Source organism: Giraffa tippelskirchi, chromosome 9, assembly GCF_054371585.1.
Source record: "Giraffa tippelskirchi isolate mGirTip1 chromosome 9, T2T-mGirTip1v1.2.pri, whole genome shotgun sequence".
NCBI lineage: Eukaryota > Metazoa > Chordata > Mammalia > Artiodactyla > Giraffidae > Giraffa > Giraffa tippelskirchi.
The window spans coordinates 55,314,581-55,334,696 of NC_137283.1; the positions used below are offsets into that span (position 1 = coordinate 55,314,581).

The 20,116-nt window shown below is 40.7% G+C and overlaps 1 protein-coding gene across 18 annotated transcripts in view; it reads right to left on the reverse strand.

Moving 5' to 3' along the window:
- Positions 1–20,116, reverse strand: part of NR2C2 (nuclear receptor subfamily 2 group C member 2) — a 115,131-nt gene that overhangs the window by 37,837 nt on the left and 57,178 nt on the right. For 17 of the 18 annotated variants that reach the window (XR_014064377.1, XR_014064375.1, XR_014064381.1 and 14 more), the window contains one exon: positions 5,931–6,041. Coding sequence is in view for 10 of the 18 variants with exons in the window: in XM_081526393.1 (XP_081382519.1) it covers positions 5,931–6,041 (111 nt within the window). In the remaining 8 variants the exon portion in view is untranslated. Of the gene's footprint in view, positions 1–5,930; positions 6,042–18,399; positions 18,483–20,116 lie in introns of all 18 variants that reach the window. The other variant, XM_081526402.1, reaches the window with a different exon arrangement.

Genomic DNA, 20,116 nt, shown 5'->3' on the forward strand with positions numbered 1-20,116 from the left:
ACCCAGATAATCACGATGGTGTGATCACTCACCTAGAGCCAGACATCCTGGAATGTGAAGTCAAGTGGGCCTTAGAAAGCATCACTACGAACAAAGCTAGTGGAGGTGATGGAATTCCAGTTGAGCTATTTCAAATCCTCAAAGGTGATGCTGTGAAAGTGCTGCACTCGATATGCCAGCAAATTTGGAAAACTCAGCAGTGGCCACAGGACTGGAAAAGGTCAGTTTTCGTTCCAATCCCAAAGAAAGGCAATGCCAAAGAATGCTCAAACTACCGCACAATTGCCCTCATCTCACATGCTAGTAAAGTAATGTTCAAAATTCTCCAAGCCAGGCTTCAGCAATACGTGAACCATGAACTTCCAGATGTTCAAGCTGGTTTTAGAAAAGGCAGAGGAACCAGAGATCAAATTGCCAATATCCGCTGGATCATCGAAAAAGCAAGAGAGTTCCAGAAAAACATCTGTTTCTGCTTTATTGACTATGCCAAAGCCTTTGACTGTGTGGATCACAATAAACTGTGGAAAATTCTGAAAGAGATGGGAATACCAGACCATCTGACCTGTCTCTTGAGAAACCTGTATGCAGGTCAGGAAGCAACAGTTAGAACTGGACATGGAACAACAGACTGGTTCCAAATAGGAAAAGGAGTACGTCAAGGCTGTATATTGTCACCCTGCTTATTTAACTTATATGCAGAGTACATCATGAGAAACGCTGGGCTGGAAGAAACACAAGCTGGAATCAAGATTGCCGGGAGAAATATCAATAACCTCAGATACGCGGATGACACCACCCTTATGGCAGAGAGTGAAGAAGAACTAAAGAGCCTCTTGATGAAGGTGAAGGAGGAGAGTGAAAAAGTTGGCTTAAAGCTCAACGTTCAGAAAACTAAGATCATGGCATCTGGTCCCATCACTCCATGGGAAATAGATGGGGAAACAGTGTCAGACTTTACTTTTTTGGGCTCCAGAATCACTGCTGATGGTGACTGCAGCCATGAAATTAAGAGACGCTTACTCCTTGGAAGGAAGGCTATGGCCAACCTAGATAGCATGTTTAAAAGCAGAGACATTACTTTGCCAACAAAAGTCCGTCTAGTCAAAGCTATGGTTTTTCCAGTGGTCATGTATGGATGTGAGAGTTGGATGGTGAAGAAAGCTGAGCGCCGCAGAATTGATGCTTTTGAGCTGTGGTGTTGGAGAAGACTCTTGAGAGTCCCTTGGACTGCAAGGAGATCCAATCAATCCATCCTAAAAGAGATCAATCCTGGGTGTTCATTGGAAGGTCTGATGTTGAAGCTGAAGCTCCAATACTTTGGCCACCTCATGCGAAGGGTTGACTCATTGGAAAAGACCCTGATGCTGGGTAGGATTGGGGGCGGGAGGAGAAGGGGACGACAGAGGATGAGATGGTTGGATGGCATCACCGACTCGATGGACATGGGTTTGGGTAGACTCCGTGAGTTGGTGATGGACAGAGAGGCCTGGCGTGCTGCAATTCATGGGGTCGCAGAGAGTCGGACACGACTGAGCGACTGAACTGAACTGATATAACTGACATTTGTAAAATACTCCAGCTAGCAACAGCAGAACATACATTCTTCTGAAGCCTGCATGGAACATTCACTAAGACAGACCACATTCTGGGCCATAAACACACACATACCCAGCCCCATCCCACCCCCACACACCCCTCTCAAAATATTCCACTGAGTGTGTAAGGAAACAGGCACTCTCATACCAGGCTGGCAGTATAAACTGGCAGAACCTCTTTGGAAGGCAGTCTGGCAACTACTGTCAAAATTATACATGACACACTCTTACTACCAGCAACCCTGTTTTGAATAATTGATCCTACAGAAATACTCTCAGGTGAAAGGTTATTTATCACAGCATTCATAAAATGAAATCTCAAAACCTTACTTAATAAAAAGAGGCAGCTCTATTTGTACCACTTTACTCCAAAAGAGTCAAGTGCAGAGCAGTGTGGGCACAACATGGATAGGCGTGTCAACTATGCTGTATGCTTACGTGTATACTCACAGGTGTAGGTGCAAAGCCCACCTCTGAAAAAATAAATAAGCAATATGGCAACAGCGGCTACTCTTGGGAGAGATGGGGGGCGGGGGGAGATTCGTCTTTTCCTTTGTCTGGTGTGACTCAGTTACGGAGTATGTCTACTACCCATTCAACACATACAAACAACTCCTATGAGAACCTGAGAGGAGCCACCAGAGTTATCAGAGGGAGAGAGGAAGCATCAGATGGCTGCAGATGGACAAAGGACAGAGAGCAGGCACTGGCAGCTCAAGAACGATGTGCAGGAATAAAGAGCTGATGGAAGAGAGACGTAGGGAAGGAAGCTGCAGGAGCCCAAGATGCATTCCCCTGGGGAATGTAATGAGGATTCCAAACTTCTAAAAAACATCAACAGCAGAAGTCTTTTCTAGTAACAGGTGAAACATCCAAAAAAAAAGAGATTAAAAAAGCACCATATCATATAAATGTATTTCATAAGCTTAAATTTAAACATTTCCTTCAGTCAAACAATAAGTACAATTATGCTCTACTGAAAACATAAATGTGAATGGAGAGTGTGGAGGAATAGCCCAGGGAAGCCTTAAAATCCACAGGTGGAAAAGAAGCTTCAAGCCAAGATCTGCCCCACAGAGAATGAAGGTGGTGTCCAAGTGAGCACAGTGGCCTCCAGCACGTCAGGGTTGGTACGTGATGTGTGCGAGTGTTTGTCTTTTAATCTACAGCATCACTGACTCGATGCACACGAAACGGGGCAATCTCCAGAAGACAGCGAAGGACAGGCAAGTCCACGGGGTCGCAGAGAGTCAGACGTGACTGAACAAGAACAAATCACTTTAAAAGCTGGATTAAAAAATGACATTTGAACATAATATTTGCATAATCTTGGAAGTAATAAAGAACATAGTTTGAAAACCACTGGCCTAGAAAGACTGCATATGATGAAAACTCATGAAATTTCCTGAGAAGCTAGATTTTGTGATTGGACTGCTCCAATGAGGCCTCCCTCTCAGACAAGCAGGCATTTCTTCTTACCTCCATCATCTTCCTCCCACAGTTTCTGCACTAGACTTCTGCATTCCCCAAACACCACAGCTCTCCACCCCAGTCACAAGCCTGCCTCTCCCTGCACCGGGAGCGTCCCCATGTGGTCCCAAAGCCCTTTTGCAGCCAGTGGGATGACATGTAGCAGTGACACAAATCCATCGTCAGGGCAGCCCTCTGCTGGTCTGGACAACTAGATATGTTGTTGGTCTTGTGCTGACTGGCACCTTAATTTTTGCTGTCATTATTAAAAACAGTAAAAAGAAATCCTAGGATGGGGGAAAAAACAACTTATAGAGGACTTGGTTGAGGAAACTGATGAAATTTTAGAATTTGGACTACGGATTAGATAATGGCTTGTTTCAATATTAAATTTCCTCATTTTGGTCACTATAGTATAATTATGTAGGAGAATGTCATTCTCCAAAGAAAATACAACTGAAGTATCCAGGGCAAAGAAGTGTGATGTCCCTATTTTTATTCTCAAATGATTCAGAAAAAAATATATTATACATACACTCAGAATGTTACAGCAAAAACTGGTGAATCTGTATAAGGGGAATACAAGATTCTTATGCATTATTTTCCTTACGTTTGAACTTGTATGAAAATAAAACATTAAAAAATCATAACACAGATGCTAACATCTATTGATGTCTACTTCCTATAGGTTTATAGGCATTATCTCTTCATCTTTTTACAATGTCATAAAATAAGTATTATTACTATCGCCACTTAACAGTTACAGATGTTATAGAAACCTTCCCCAGGGTCACACAACTGAGTAGAAACAAGATTTAATCCTAAAGTCTGTTCCATTCAGAGCCAAAAGTTCCTAAATGTTGCACAGCTTGCCATCCTTATTGAACAATCTTTCCCTCACAACCTTATCACAGAGCTGCTATCTGGGTCAGAGCACAGGTTACTCATTAAAACAACAGGAAATGAAATCTTTTCCCACAATGGGTTAGAGATCCAACACTGAAGTCAGGGCTAGAAAGGAAAACTTCATGGAAGACATCGGCACCAACATCAAGAACTAGAAACCAACTTAAGCTGGTTATGACCATAACTCTTCTTTAAAATACCAAACCTTCAAACACACTTCAGTTGAAGCAACGTATATTCAATTTTATCAACAGTTCACAATGAAAAGATTTTCAGCTATATTTACTATACATAAAACTCATGCTAAGGGGTTATTTTCTCTAGAGAAACTGAAAGCACAACACCACAGATCCATTCTACAAGACTTCTGGCTCAAGAATCTAACTGCATTCTAGCCAGGACAGTGGTGGAACCATGGGCCAAGCACCAGGGCATGGGAATACCCCACTGGATGAATTGGGATGCCCAAACAGCCCTTAAGAAAACAAGGATTCTTTGTACACCAATACAGGGGGCTATATATGCTCTCTTGAAATATACACTAGCTCCAAGACTAGCTGGAGTCTTCTGGGGGAGTGTTCTATGTTCTCACCTGCCCTTGGACGGTTATGAAACCACAAGGTAACAGCCACGGTTAAATACACAGAGTTCGCCCCTTTTCCAGACCTGGGAGAGTTATGTAGGCAGGATCCTAACACCTACTGGATTGAACTATAAAGGACTCATTTTCAAGTCACAATCAGCAAATAAGAACAAAGTGAAAGAAAAAATAACTTAGCTACATAAAGTTTCTAATTCTGAAGAATAGTAAAACCTCATTAACGTTGGACCAATTACTTCTGAATTTCCAAACACTCAGATATGTGTGTCCTACTTGGTATGAAGTGAAAAAAATGACAAGTATATGAACTTCTGTATTTACGATTATTATGTAACATAGGCATGATGAAAATATAATTTTTAACAACTCATTTCACTTTCCTTAATATAACTCTTTTATGGTTAGTTTTGAACAATCCATAAAACCACTTTTTCTTTTTTAAACCACTTTTAAGAATGGGGAAATACTATAGAAACCATCTGTCATTACAGCATACTGCTCACTTTTACTTAGCTTAAAGTAAACAAACTGAAAATGAAAGCAATCCTTAACTAATTCACTCGAATACCTGTCTGCCTGATATTTTCTCAGACTTCTGTTACATAATTAGTGTTTTTTCTGCCATTCATTTCTGTTCATGTGCTTTGGCTTGGTCTTCTGCTTCAGCCTTTTGAGGGAACTATGAATCTAATTTGTGTCATCAGTACTTTCCCCTTCTTCCTGCTTGCTGATCATGATTTCAATACACATATCTTCTCTTTGTTCAATGAGCCAGAGGCAGGCTCAGAGCCCTGGAGAAGACTAACCTTCCCATAAGTGAATATGAAATAGTTAACAGGAATGATACTACTACTAGTAATAGTTATTATAGATAACGAATGCACACCAAACATTATCATGTGCCAAGCATCATTTTAAGCATCTTACAAGCAATATCCACTGATTCTTCTTAATAACCTTATGAGGTAAACACTACTATTATGCACATTTTCTAAATGAAAAAACTGAGATGTTAGAAAAGCTATAAAGTGGAGCACTGGAATCTGACTTCAAGTGGGTCCATACTCTTAACTACTAGTATACCAGGACATACTGCCTCTCAATTCTGAAGTACAAACGTTATAAAACGGTACTTCGTTCCAATAGTTTGAAGTGACACTTTAGACTTTTAGACTAAAAGTAAGTTAGCTTAGCAAAGGTAAACTCTTTCTCCTTTTATGTTTTAAAAAACAAATGAGACTGCACTATATTGGATGCCTAAGAAGCACAGCTCCTTACTGAGACCCTCAGGTAGCTTTGTTTTTGGAACGGAATCATGGAGGGCAGGTGGCTGGGCCCCAGAGGTACTGGTGCGGTACCTGAATGCGCTGAGGTGAGGCTACCGCAGAATCAGTGGAGATTATCTGGATGCGCGGGGAGGGGCTGGTCATCCCTGGAGATTCCGGCCGAGAAGTCTGTGTACGTGGTACCTGTGGGCGAGAAGCGGGCTGGATCACAAAGGGGCTCAGAAAGATGCCCAGTGGGGGTCTCAGGACCATGCCTCTTGGTTTCACTGTGGCTTTGAGTGACAAAATGTGTAGTTTAGGATGACAAAGGAATCAATGAGACATTTCTACGGAATGATCCTGAAAAACAGCTAAAATAGCCGTTTCTAATGTTGAAAATGCAAGAAAAAAATGAAAGGAATTTTCAGGTCTGCTCTATACAGCATCAATAAAATACAAAGCTACCAAAATAACTTCTTAGAAATCATCTTTGAACTTTTTTTTCCCCTCCAAAGCCAGCTATAAAGCACTCCTGTGATATGACAGTTTTCAGAAGAAAGGCTCTCACAATACTGCTGAGGATGGCAAACAGAACCAGAACTACACTGTAAACTACCAGGATTGTTAGTACTTGTGAAAGAGTCTGGCAACCTGCCACCCCCACTGGGGTGAAACTGGAAAAAGTTCATCAAGAACTTTGGGTCAATACCCATCAAAGTTAAGGTTCAAGGTTCCGAACGGTCACTTGGACACCTGAAGTGATCAGGTATTATTTTTCTTTGAATAAAAGTATATTATGAACCAATATTTTTCAAACTTAAAAAAAAGAAGAAGAAGAATAGGAGGAAGAGGAAGAAGAAAATACTTCTCAATTCATTCCATGAGGCCAGTACTACCTAATACCAAAACCAGACAATCACAAGAGAACTACAGACCCAAACCAATATTCCCTATGAATAAAGATGCAATAATCTGCAACAAAATCCAAACAAAATGAATCCAGAAACATATAAAGAATCATACACTATGACTAAGTGGGATTTATCCCAGGAATACAAGGTTGCTTCAACATATGAATCAAACAATATAATACACCTTAGAAGGGGACAAAAGTCAAATGATCATCTTAATGGACAGAAAAAGCATTTTTTGACAAAATTCAACACTCTTTCATGATTACAAAAAAAAAAAACCCACTCAACAAACTAAGTACTGATATGTCAACCTGTTAACAAGTATTTATAAAATATAGCTAGCATAATACTTAATGATGTAAGAGTGAAACCCTTCTCCCAATGATCAGGAACAAGGCAAAGAAGTCCACTTTCATCATGTCCACTTGGCACTGTACTGCAAGTTCTAGACAAAGCAATTAGAAAAGAAAAAGAAATAAAAGCAGCAAGATCTGGAAAGAAGAAAAACGATCTCTATTAGCAGATAATATGATTCTTTATATAGAAAATCCAGAAGACTCCACAGAAAAACTATTAGGTCTAATAAATGAGTTTCAAGGTTGCAGAATACAAAGTCAACATATGAAAATCAGTTATTTTTCTATACATTAGCAAAGAGCACTCAGAAAATTAAAGAAACAATCCCACTAACTGTAACATCAAACATAAGCAAATACTTAGGAATAAGTTTAACAAACGAAATAGAGCATTTGTATACTGAAAACTACAAAACATTGTTGAAAGAAATTAACGAAGATGTAAATAAACATAAAGACATCTGTGTTCGTGGATCAGAAGATGTAATACTGTTAAGATGTCAATACTACCCAAATTGATCAACAGATTCAATATAGTTGCTATTCAAATTCTAGCTGCCTGTATTGCATAAATTGATAAATTCATCCTAAAATTCATGAAAATGCAAGGGAACCAGAAAAGCCAAAACAATCTTGAAAAAGAATGAAGTTGGAGGACTCAACTTCCTGGTGTCAAAACTTATGTGTCTCTTGTGTCTCCTGCATTGGCAGGCGGGCTCTCTGCCACCTGGGAGGCCCTTATTAGAAAGCAATGGTCATCAGAACAGTGTGGCAATGGCATAAAAACAGACTTATAGACCCAACAAAACAGAACAAAGAGCGTAGAAACTAACCTTTCCATCAGTGGTCAGATGATTTTTGACTAAAGTGCCATGATAACTCAATAGGGAAAGAATAGCATTTTCAACAAATGGTGATGGAAAAACCGGACACAACATAGAAGAATGAAATTGGACACCTCACTCCTATTATATAGAAAACAATTAATTTGAGAGAGAGAATTCTGGGAAAATGGTGGAGCAGGAAGCACCAGGAATCTGTTTCTCTACCTAGACCACAGACAGACATCAGAAACTGTCTGATGGGACTATTGTGGAACTCCAGAGTCCAATGGAGGCTTGCAATTGGAAGGCTTGCAGGGGAAGCCTTGGACGATACAGTGCAGTTAATTTTGGTCAACTTCAGCTCCTAGCACAGTAGTAGCAGCTACCTATCCCCTGCCCCTACTAGAGCAGGCAACTGTGCACACGTTCCAGGAGTAGCCTGCACACAGCCTGTGGGAGCCAGGGTGGCAGAAAGGGTCCTTGTCCTCCAGATAAGGGGATCTGTGCTCCAATCACTGACTGCTTCTGATCCCAGAGGTGCAGACAAGGAGGTGGCTTCCATAGTCTCTGTACTTCCTCCTACTGTTGCAAATGCCCATCGCTGGCTAAAGTGATTTCCAGGGGACTTAAAAGACTGGTTTGTTCTCCCACCACCCACTTTTCTCTTTTTTCCTCTTTTGGGAATTAGACATTAAAGACAAAGACTTTCAAACTAGCTGCACAGACAGGAAAAATTAGAAAGTAACTACACATGCTCAGGATAAGACACAGGTTTAGAAAAGACCTTAAATTTACATGTTAAGATGTTCCCTGGAACAGAAACTGCTTACAATAAAAACAAATTAACAAAAACCAGCAAATACTTGGCAAGAGAGAGAATCTGATTTCTAGAGTTACCACATTATTAGATTCAAATGTCCAGTTTTCAACAACAAAATCACAAGGCATACAAAGAAATAAGTAAGTATGGCCCAGTCAAAGGAAAAAAAAAAAAATTACATCTGAAAAAGATCTCATGTCAAATGTACTAGATAAGGACTGAACTAAAGGAAGATGTGGAAAAGTCAGAGAATGATATATGAACAAAACCAAAATGCCAATAAGAGACAGAAAACCTAGAAAGAAAGAAAAAAATTTTGGAGCTAAAAAGTTCAGAAATTGAAATGAAAAATTCACTAAATTCAAAGGGATTCAAAGGAAGAGTCAAATAAGCAGAAGAATCAGTTACCTTGATGGAATTTAGTGAGTCTGAGGAACAGAAAGAAAAAAGATTGGAGAGAAGTAACCAGTGCCAGAGAGGCCTGCAGGATACCAACAGTGAGAGCAACAGCACTGTGGGAGTCTGAGAGAGAGAGGGGTGTGGGCAGAGAGTATGTGAAGAAATAACGGCTGAAAAACTTCCCAAATTTGATCAAAGACATGAACATAAACACCCAAGCTCACCATATGAGGAACTCAGAGACCCAAATCAAGATACATTATAATCAAAGTTTCAAAAGACAGGAAGAGAAAATCTTGAAAGCATTTAAAAGAGAAGCAAATTGCCACATACAAAAAACCCACAGTTAAGTTATTTGCCCATTTCTCTTTAGAAACTTCGGAAGCCAGAAGACAGTTAGCCAATACAGTCAAAGTGCTCAAAGAAAAGCAATATGTCAATCCAAAATCCTATACCCAGCAAAGCAGTCCTTCAAAGGTGAGGGAGATTAAAAAAAAAAAAAAGTTTAAAAGAGAACTCCCATAAGGCTATCCTTTGATTTCTCTACAGAAATACTGCAGGCCAGAAGGAAGTGGCAAGATAAATTCAAAATCCTGAAAGGGAAAAACCTGCAACCTAGGATATTCTACCTACCAAGATTATCATTAAAAGAAAAGGAGAGAGCAAGAATTTCTCAGACAAGCTAAAACTAAAATAATACAGAAGACTAAACTTTTACCGTTAAAAAAATACCAAAAGGTCTTCTCTAAATAGGAAAGAAGGGGACATCCCTGGTGGTACAGTAGGTAAGAATCTGCCTGTCAAAGGAGGAACACAGGTTCAATCCCCAGTCTGGGAAGACTCCACATGCCAGGAAGCGACTAAGCCCGTGCGCCACCACTACCAAGCCTGCGCGCTGCCACTACCGAGTCTGTGCCGCCACTACCGAGTCTGTGCCGTAACTACCGAGTCTGTGCCGTAACTACTGAGTCTGTGCTGTAACTACTGAGCCTGTGCCGTAACTACCGAGCCTGCGTGCCGTAACTACTGAGTCTGTGCTGTAACTACCGAGCCTGTGCGCCGCCACTAACGGAGCCTGCGTGCCGTAACTACTGAGTCTGTGCCGTAACTACTGAAGTCTGCAGGCCGAGAGCCTGTGCTCCACACCGAGAGAAGCCACCACAATGAGAAGCCCGCACATTATAATGCAGAGTAGCCCCAGTTCACCATGAGTAGAGAAAGCCTGTGCATGAAAATGAAGATCCAGCACAGCTAAAATAAATTATTTAAAAAACATTAAAATAAATAAACTGGAAAGAAGGAAGAAACTACAGGAAAGAGAAAAACACAACTAGAAAGTAGATCACTTAAATAAACCAGTACACCAATTAAAAAATTTTAAAACAATTGTGTACATGTGATAACAGCTGCAACAAACAAGAAAAGGATACACATGAAGATATAAAAGACGTCAAAACCATAAAATGTGTGGGAGGTAAGAAAATAGGTTTTGTTTGTTTGCTTTTTAGAATGTGTTTGGAATATATATGAATACCAGTCTAAAGTAAATGGAGGCTTCCCTGGTGGCTCAGATGAAAAGAATTTGCCTTCAATTCAGGAGATCCGGGTTGGATCCCTGCGTTGGAAGATTCCCTGGAGAAGGAAATGGCCACCCACTCCAGTATTCTTGCCTGGAGAATCCCATGGACAGGAGCCTGGTGGGCTACAGTCCATGGGGTTGCAAAGACTCAGACACAACGGAGCGACTAACACACACACACAAATAAAAAACATACACTATATTCACAAAAACCAGAAAGAAGAAAACACAAGCATAATATAAAAGAAAACCATCAAACCACAAAAGGAAAGGAAAAGAAGACATGTAACATCAACTGGAAAACAAGGTTTACAACGGCAATAAATACATATCTATCAATAATTACCTCGTATGTCAACAGTCTGTTCCAATCAAAAGACATAAAGTGGCAGATTAGATAGTAAAACAAGAGGCTACAATATACTGCCTACAAATGATCCACTTTAAAGCAAAGAACACATATAGGTTGAAAGTAAGGGGATGGAAAATGTAATTTCATGCAAACAGAAATAAGAAGAAAGCAAGGGTAACAATACTCATTTCAGACAAAACAGATTTTAAAACAAAAGCCGAAAACAAAGATAAAGAAGGAAACTGCACAATGATTAAAAAAAAAGGATCAATACAAGAAGGGTTATATTACACTCATTAACATATGCACCCAACATGCCCGCAAACGTGCTCAGTCACTTCAGGACTGTCCAACTCTTTGCGACCCCATGGACTGTGGCCCACCAGGCTCCTCCGTCCATGGAATTCTCCAGGCAAGAATACTGCAGTGGGTTGCCATGCCCTCCTCTAGGTTATCTTCCCCAGCCAGGGACCAAACCTGAGTCTCCTGCATCTCCTGCATTGGCAGGTGGGTTCTTTACCACTAGTGCCACCTGGGAAGGCCTACGTCACCTGGGCTAGAACTCGAGCTTCAATATTCCCATAAAGGGACGTGACAGTGTATCCAGCCTTGCGTTTTCCATCTGTAATGTAACTGCTTCCACCAGTAAATCAGATGTAATCAGCATTGGCTAAGGGTTGGTCTGAGAGGTCTGGGTGGACACTGGGAGAAACTATCAGGATCTCAGAGCAAGTTTGAGTAGGGTCATCTCATCCTGGTAAGGGCAGTAAAGTTGCTGGGTTTAGAGTCTTGCAAATACTCAAACATATCTGTGGGCTTTCAACTGAAAACACCTTGCTATCTGAGAATTCTACTGTCTGACAGCCAGGTTGAGGCTTGATTATTTAGTAGGCCTGGCACCCGGTGAGCAATCAGAACCTGAATGGGGGCCCCCAGAGTAACCTTCAGTTACTCTGCTAGGAGGGACAGTGCCCCTAGCGCCCTAAGACAGGAGGCCAGCCTTTAACAGTGCATCGAGCTGTTTGGAGAGATAGGCTTTGGTGGTGTGGTTTCTCCTAGTCTTTGGGTCAGGATCCCAAGGCCACACTCCCCGTTTTCTGGGTGCAGAGTCAGAATGGTTAGGAAGGGTTAGGTAGACCCAAAGTGGGAGCGCTGTGGAGGAGGCTCCTTCAAGTGTCCACAGCTCCTGTTGGACTGGTCTCCGTTTCAGGGGTACCTGATCTTCCTTACCTTTTAATGACTGATATAGGGGGCTATGCAAGTTAGGTACCCAGACTCTGCAATACCCAGTTAGGCCCAGAAATGCTTGTAGTTGTTTATAGGCAGAGGGAATCTGTAGATGGGGTATCACCTGTGTATGATCTGAAAGAAGGCTGCGCCTACCAGGGGTAAAAATAATCCCAAAACAGGACACTTGTTGTACCAACTGGGCCTTAGATTTGGACACTCTATAACCCCAATAAGCCAGGAAATTAAGGACCTGAGTGGTATATATAATGGTGTGGGACTGAGTGGGGAGCAGATCAAGAGATCATCTATATAGTGAATACGCGTTACCCCGTCAAGTGTCACGTCTTGTAGGTCCTTGGCTGGGGCTGCTCCAAAAGGTGAGGGCTATCTCTAAAGCCTTGGGGTAGGTCAACTACTGAGGGGGTAGTGATGAGGATTTCTACTTCAGTGCAAACAAGTATTGTGATTCTGGTGCCAATGGGATGAAAAAGAAGGCATCTTTTAAATCTGAGAGTGAGAACCAGCTGCAGTCTGGGGGTATTTTTTTTCAGAAGTATATAAGGATTAGGGACTATTGGGTATAAAGGTATCATGGCCTTATTAATGAGCCGTGGGTCTCAGACTAGGTGCTGGGTGCCATCCAATCTGATACTAGGTATAAAATGACTCCACATAAAAACTACCAAAGTGATAAATGAATTCAGCAAGGTAGCAGGATACAAGATTAACACACATAAATCAGCTGCATTACTTTACACTAACAATGAAACAGCAGAAAGGGAAAAAATCTTTTTGAAGATTCCTTTAAAAATTATATTAAAAAATAAAATGAATAGGAATAAACTCAACCAAGGAGGTGAACGACTTATATGCTGAGGACTCTAAAACACTGATAAAGGAATATGAATACAAAAAAATGGAAAGACACCATGTTCTTAGATTAGACGAACTAATATTATTAAAATGGACATACTGCCCAAAGCAATCTACAGATTTAATGTGATCCCCATCAAATTACCCATGACGTTTTTCATGGAACTAGAACAAATAATTCCAAAATTTTTATGGAATCATAAGAGACCCGGAATTGCCGAAGCAATCCTGAGAGAAAAGAACAAAGCTGGAAGCATAGCCCTCCCAGACGTCAGACAACACTGCAAAGCTACAGTAATCAAAATCAGGTAGTAGTGGCACAAAATCAGAGAACCCCAAAATAATCCTACACATCTACGGTCAATTAATCTTAGACAAACGAGTCAAGAATACACAATGAAGACAAGCCAGTCCCTTCAGCAAGTGGCTGGACAGCCACGTATAAATCAAGGAGTTAGAACACTCCCCTCATACCCTACACAAAAATAAACTCAAAATGGCTTACAGACATATGTAAGACATGACACCATAAAACTTGTAGAAGAGAACATAGGCAAAACATTCTCTGACATAAATCATAGCACAGTTTTCTTAGGTCAGTCTCCCAAGGCAACAGAAATAAAAATAAAACTTGAAACCTTTAGCACAGCAAAAAAAAAAGTGCAAGTGAAAGTTGGAGAAGGAAATGGCAACCCACTCCAATATTCTTGCCTGGAGAATCCCATGGACAGAGAAGCCTGGCAGGCTACCATTCATGGGGTCGCAAAGAGTCGGACACGACTGAAGCATAGTTTTCTTAGGTAAGTCTCCCAAGACAACAGAAATAAAAATAAAACTTACAAGCTTTTGCACAGCAAAGTATACCATAAACAAAATGAAAAGACAACCTGTGGATTGGGAGAAAATACCTGCAAATAACGTAACCAGCAAGGGCTTAATTTCCAAGATATACAAACAGCTCATATACTGCTGCTACTGCTAAGTTGCTTCAGTCGTGTCCGACTCTGTGCGACCCCATAGACGGTAGCCCACCAGGCTCTGCCGTCCCTGGGATTCTCCAGGCAAGAATACTGGAATGGGTTGCCATTTCCTTCTCCAGTGCATGAAAGGGAAAAGTGCAAGTGAAGTCGCTCAGTCATGTCCAACTCCTAGCGACCCCATGGGTCTGCAGCCTACCAGGCTCCTCCACCCATGGGATTTTCCAGGCAAGAGTACTGGAGTGGGGTGCCACTGCCTTCTCCGACAGCTCATATAACCCAGTAACAAAAAAAGGAAACAACCCAATCAAAAAATGAGAAGACCTAGATATTTCTCCAAAGATCACACACAAGTTGGCAAATAAGCCACATGAAAAGGTGCTCAACATCACAAATTATCAGAGAAATGCAAATCAAAACAACAATGAAGTATTACCTCACACCAGTCAGAATGGCCATAGACAAAAAAGTCTACAAATAACAAATGCTGGAGAGGGTTTGGAGAAAAGGAAACCCTCCTACACTGCTAATGGGAATGTAAACTGGTATAGCCACTGTGGAGTACCCTATGTATATGTGTGTGCGCTACGTCACTTCAGTCACGTCCGACTCCGTGTGACCCTGTGGATTGTAGCCTGCTAGGCTCCTCTGTCCATGGGATTCTCCATGCCAAGAATACTGGAGTGGATTGCCATGCCCTCCTCCAGGGGATCTTCCCAACCCAGGGATCAAACCTACGTCTCTTACATCTCCTGCATTGGCAGGTGGATTCTTTACCACTAGCACCACCTGGGAAGCCTGGAGAACAGTATGGAGGTTCCTTAAAAAAAAAACAAAAATAGAGCTGCCATATGATCCAGGAGTTCCACTCCTGGGCATAAATCTGGTGAAAATTCTAACTGGAAAAGATAACATACACCCCAATGTTCATGGCAACACTATTTACGATAGCCAAGACATGGCAACAACCTAAATGTCCATCAACAGATGAATGGATAAAGATGTGGTGTGTATATATACAAAGGAATACAATTCAGCCATAAAAAAGAATGGGGGAAAAAAAGAATGAAATAATGCTGTTTGCAGCAACTGGATGGACCCAGAGATTATCATATTAAGTGAAGTGAGAAAGAGAAAGACAAATAGCACATGATATCACTTATATGTTGAGTCTTTTAAAAACTATACAAATGAACTTATTTACAAAACAAAACAAAATCAGAGACACAGAAAACAGACTACGGTTACCAAAGAGGAAAGGCATAAATTAGGACTCTGGGATTAGCAAATACAAATGTCAATAAAAATAATCAATAAATGCTCTATAATAAGAAAAGTTTTATGTGAGCCAAACTAAAGACTAGCCCAGACCAGCTCCCCATATTACTCTGACAAGCTCCTCTGGAGAAGCATGGTTTCCAAGCATAGTTTTGCATCTTGTCAAGACAAAGAACATTATATTTCTTCAAGATTTAAAAACAAAAAGAAATAAAACCCCACATGGATCAGAGATCAGCAAGTCAGCATGGCCTTGGCACCTTGGAAGCGAGTCTTATCGTCAAAGGAGGACCAGCAATGGCAATCCCAGAAGACAGGAATTTCCTCTTTATTTTTAACACGGACATTCTTCTGGTCAATGTGCCCTTTTCTTTTTAATAATTAAAGCAGATATACAATGCATGTTCAATAGGCCACCAACAGGCTATTCTAATGAGCATAAAATTCAAGTTAACTCATGCATAAAACAGAATGACTTCCCTTTATCTAATATGTAAAAATTTCTTTTATTATACGCACAAAGTACACAAAAAATAAACAAGGTCCTACTCTATAGCATAGGGAACTATATTCAATATCCCGTAATAAACCATAATGGAAAAGAATATGAAAAAGACTATATATATTCATAACTGAATCACTTTGCTGTGCAGCAGAAATTAGTGAAACATTGTAGATCAACTAGGTGGCGCTAGTGGTAAAGGATCCTGCCAGTGCAGGAGCCACAAGAGACCCACCCAGGTTCAATCACTGGGTCTGGAAGATCTGGAGAAGGAAAGGACAACCCACTCCAGCATTCCTACCTGGAAAATTCCACGCACAGAGGAGCCTGGTAGGCTACAGACCAAGAGGTCACAGAGAGTCAGACACGACTGAGAGTGACTGAGCACTCACACACATATATACTTCAATTGAAATAAACAGGTAAATAAACAAATATTTTAAAAGTGAGAGAGAAATGAAGACATTCCCAGATAAACAAAAGCTAAGGGAATTTGTGATCACTAGCCTTGCCCTGCAAGAAATGTTCAAGAGAGTCCTCCAAGGAGAAAGGAAAAGACACTAGGACATTGGAAAAACAAAAATGTCAATAAATGTAAATACACGGGCAATTATAAAAAGCTGGTATTATTGTAGCAATGGTTTACAACTGTACTTTTTGTTTTCTACAAATACACTTAAAAAACCCTCAATTATTATTGTAAATACTATTGCTGTATCTTTGGTATGAAACTCAGCATCTTGTTTTCTACATAATTAAGGAGACTAATGTATTTAAAAGAATTATTAGCTTATGTTTTGGGGCATAAAAATGTAATCAGTGACATCAACTACTGAAAGAGGCAGGAACAGAGCTATAAACAGAAAATGTTTGATAGTGAGTGAAATTTAGTTGGTGTAAGTTCATACTAGTGTGAATTTGTAACTTTAGGATGTTATATGTAATCTTCACGGTAACCATAAAGAAAATAGCTATGGAATAGGTACAAGAGAAAATGAGAAGTGATTTAAACATTTCACTATCAAAAAATCAACTAAATACAAAATAAGATAGGAATGCATGAAATGAATGACGAAAAAGCTGTAAGGCATATATACAACAAAGAGCAAAATGACAGAAGTTCCTCATGCATAAATATTTTAAATGCAAATCAATTAAACTCTCTAATCAAAAGAGATAATGGCAGAACACCATAGAGACACTCTGTTTCAACTGCATGCTGCCTAGGAGACTCACTTTAGAACCTAAGACACAAACAGACTGAAAAGCAAAGAAAGGAAAAAGATAATTTATGCAAATACAAACCAAAAGAGAGCAGAGGTAGCTGTACTAAAATCAAACATAGACTTCCAAGTTTAAAAGAGTTTAGGAGACAAACAAAGAAGAAAGTGAAGCCGCTTGGTCTTGTCCGACTCTTTGCAACCTCATGGACGGTAGCTCACCAGGCTCCTCCAACCATGGGATTCTCCAGGCCAGAATACTGGAGTGGGTTGCCATTTCCTTCTCCAGGGGATCTTCCCAACACAGGGATCGAACCCAGCTCTCTCGCACTGCAGGCAGACTCTTTTATCGTCTGAGCCACCAAGGAAGCCAAAGAAGGACACTAATAAGAGATTCAACACGATATAATAATCACAAAGTTACACACTTAATAACCAGAAAAGTACATGAAGCCCAAACTGATGGAACTTAAGGAAGAAATAGACAGTTCTGCAGTAATAATTGGAGACTTCAACATCGCAATCTCAAGAAGGAACAGAACCATTAGACAGAAGATATATGAGGAAAGAGAAGACTTAACGCAATAGAAATGAACGAGACTGAACACACTCTAACAGGACACTCACTCTACCAAGAAACAACAAAGACACCTTCTTCTCAAGTACACAAGGGACGCTCTCCAGGATGGGCGGTAAACGCAGCCAAAACTTAAATCTCAGCAAATTTTAAAAGACAAGATATCAGACAAAGTGTTCTCTGACCATAACAGAATGAAGTTAGAAATCGCCAATAAAAGGAAACTGGAAAAAACCACAAATTTGTGGAAATTAAACAACACATTCTTCAATGACCAGTGAATCAAAAAGGAAATCATGAGGGTAATTATAAAAATCATCCTTGGAAATGAATGAAAACAAAAAAAAAACATACCAAAACTTAGGGAACATTGCAAAAGTGGTGCCAAGTGGGAAACTTACGAGCTATAAATGCTTACTAAAAAAAAAAAGGGAAGAAAGATCTCAAAAGAATAATGTAACTTTTACAACTAGAGTAAAAACAAGAACAAACTGAATTCAAAGTTAGTAACAGAAAGGATATAATAAAGATTATTATTTATAATAAGAAAAGAAAAACAATATAAAAAAATCATCAAATTTGAAAGTTGATTCTTGGAAAAGATCAACAAAATTGACAAAACTGAAGAAGAATGCTCAAACTATCGCACAACTGCACTTACCTCACACGCTAGCAAAGTGATGCTCAAAATTCTCCAAGCCAGGCTTCAACAGTACATGAACCGTGAACTTCCAGATGTTCAAGCTGGATTTAGAAAAGGCAGAGGAACCAGAGATCAAATTGCCAACATCCGCCGGAGCACTGAACAAGCAAGAGAGTTCCAGAAAAACATCTGTTTCTGCTTTATTGACTATGCCAAAGCCTTTGATTGTGTGGATCACAACAAACTGGAAAATTCTTCAAGAGATGGGATACCAGACCACCTGACCTGCCTCCTGAGAAATTTGTATGCAGGTCAAGAAGCAACAGTGGCCATGGAACAACAGACTGTCTCCAACTCGGGAAAGGAGTGCGTCAAGGCTGTATATTGTCACCCTGCTTATTTAATTTACATGCAGAGTTCAGTTCAGTTCAGTCGCTCAGTCGTGTCCAACTCTCTGCGACCCCATGAATTGCAGCACGCCAGGCCTCTCTGTCCATCACCAACTCCCGGAGTCTACCCAAACCCATGTCCATCGAGTCGGTGATGCCATCCAACCATCTCATCCTCTGTCGTCCCCTTCTCCTCCCGCCCCCAATCCTACCCAGCATTAGGGTCTTTTCCAATGAGTCAACCCTTCACATGAGGTGGCCAAAGTATTGGAGCTTCAGCTTCAACATCAGACCTTCCAATGAACATCCAGGATTGATCTCTTTTAGGATGGATTGATTGGATCTCCTTGCAGTCCAAGGGACTCTCAAGAGTCTTCTCCAACACCACAGTTCAAAAGCATCAATTCTGCGGCACTCAGCTTTCTTCACCGTCCAACTCTCACATCCATACATGACCACTGGAAAAACCATAGCCTTGACTAGACGGACTTTTGTTGGCAAAGTAATGTCTCTGCTTTTAAACATGCTATCTAGGTTGGCCATAACCTTCCTTCCAAGGAGTAAGCATCTTTTAATTTCATGGCTGCAGACACCATCAGCAGTGATTCTGGAGCCCAAAAAAGTAAAGTCTGACACTGTTTCCCCATCTATTTCCCATGGAGTGATGGGACCAGATGCCATAATCTTAGTTTTCTGAACGTTGAGCTTTAAGCCAACTTTTTCACTCTCCTCCTTCACCTTCATCAAGAGGCTCTTTAGTTCTTCTTCACTCTCTGCCATAAGGGTGGTGTCATCCGCATATCTGAGGTTATTGGTATTTCTCCCGGCAATCTTGATTCCAGCTTGTTTCTTCCAGCCCAGCGTTTCTCATGATGTACTCTGCATATAAGTTAAATAAGCAGGGTGACAATATACAGCCTTGATGTACTCCTTTTCCTATTTGGAACCAGTCTGTTGTTCCATGTCCAGTTCTAACTGTTGCTTCCTGACCTGCATACAGGTTTCTCAAGAGATAGGTCAGATGGTCTGGTATTCCCATCTCTTTCAGAATTTTCCACAGTTTATTGTGATCCACACAGTCAAAGGCTTTGGCATAGTCAATAAAGCAGAAACAGATGTTTTTCTGGAACTCTCTTGCTTTTTCGATGATCCAGCGGATATTGGCAATTTGATCTCTGGTTCCTCTGCCTTTTCTAAAACCAGCTTGAACATCTGGAAGTTCACGGTTCACGTACTGCTGAAGCCTGGCTTGGAGAATTTTGAGCATTACTTTAGTAGCATGTGAGATGAGGGCAATTGTGCGATAGTTTGAGCATTCTTTGGCATTGCCTTTCTTTGGGATTGGA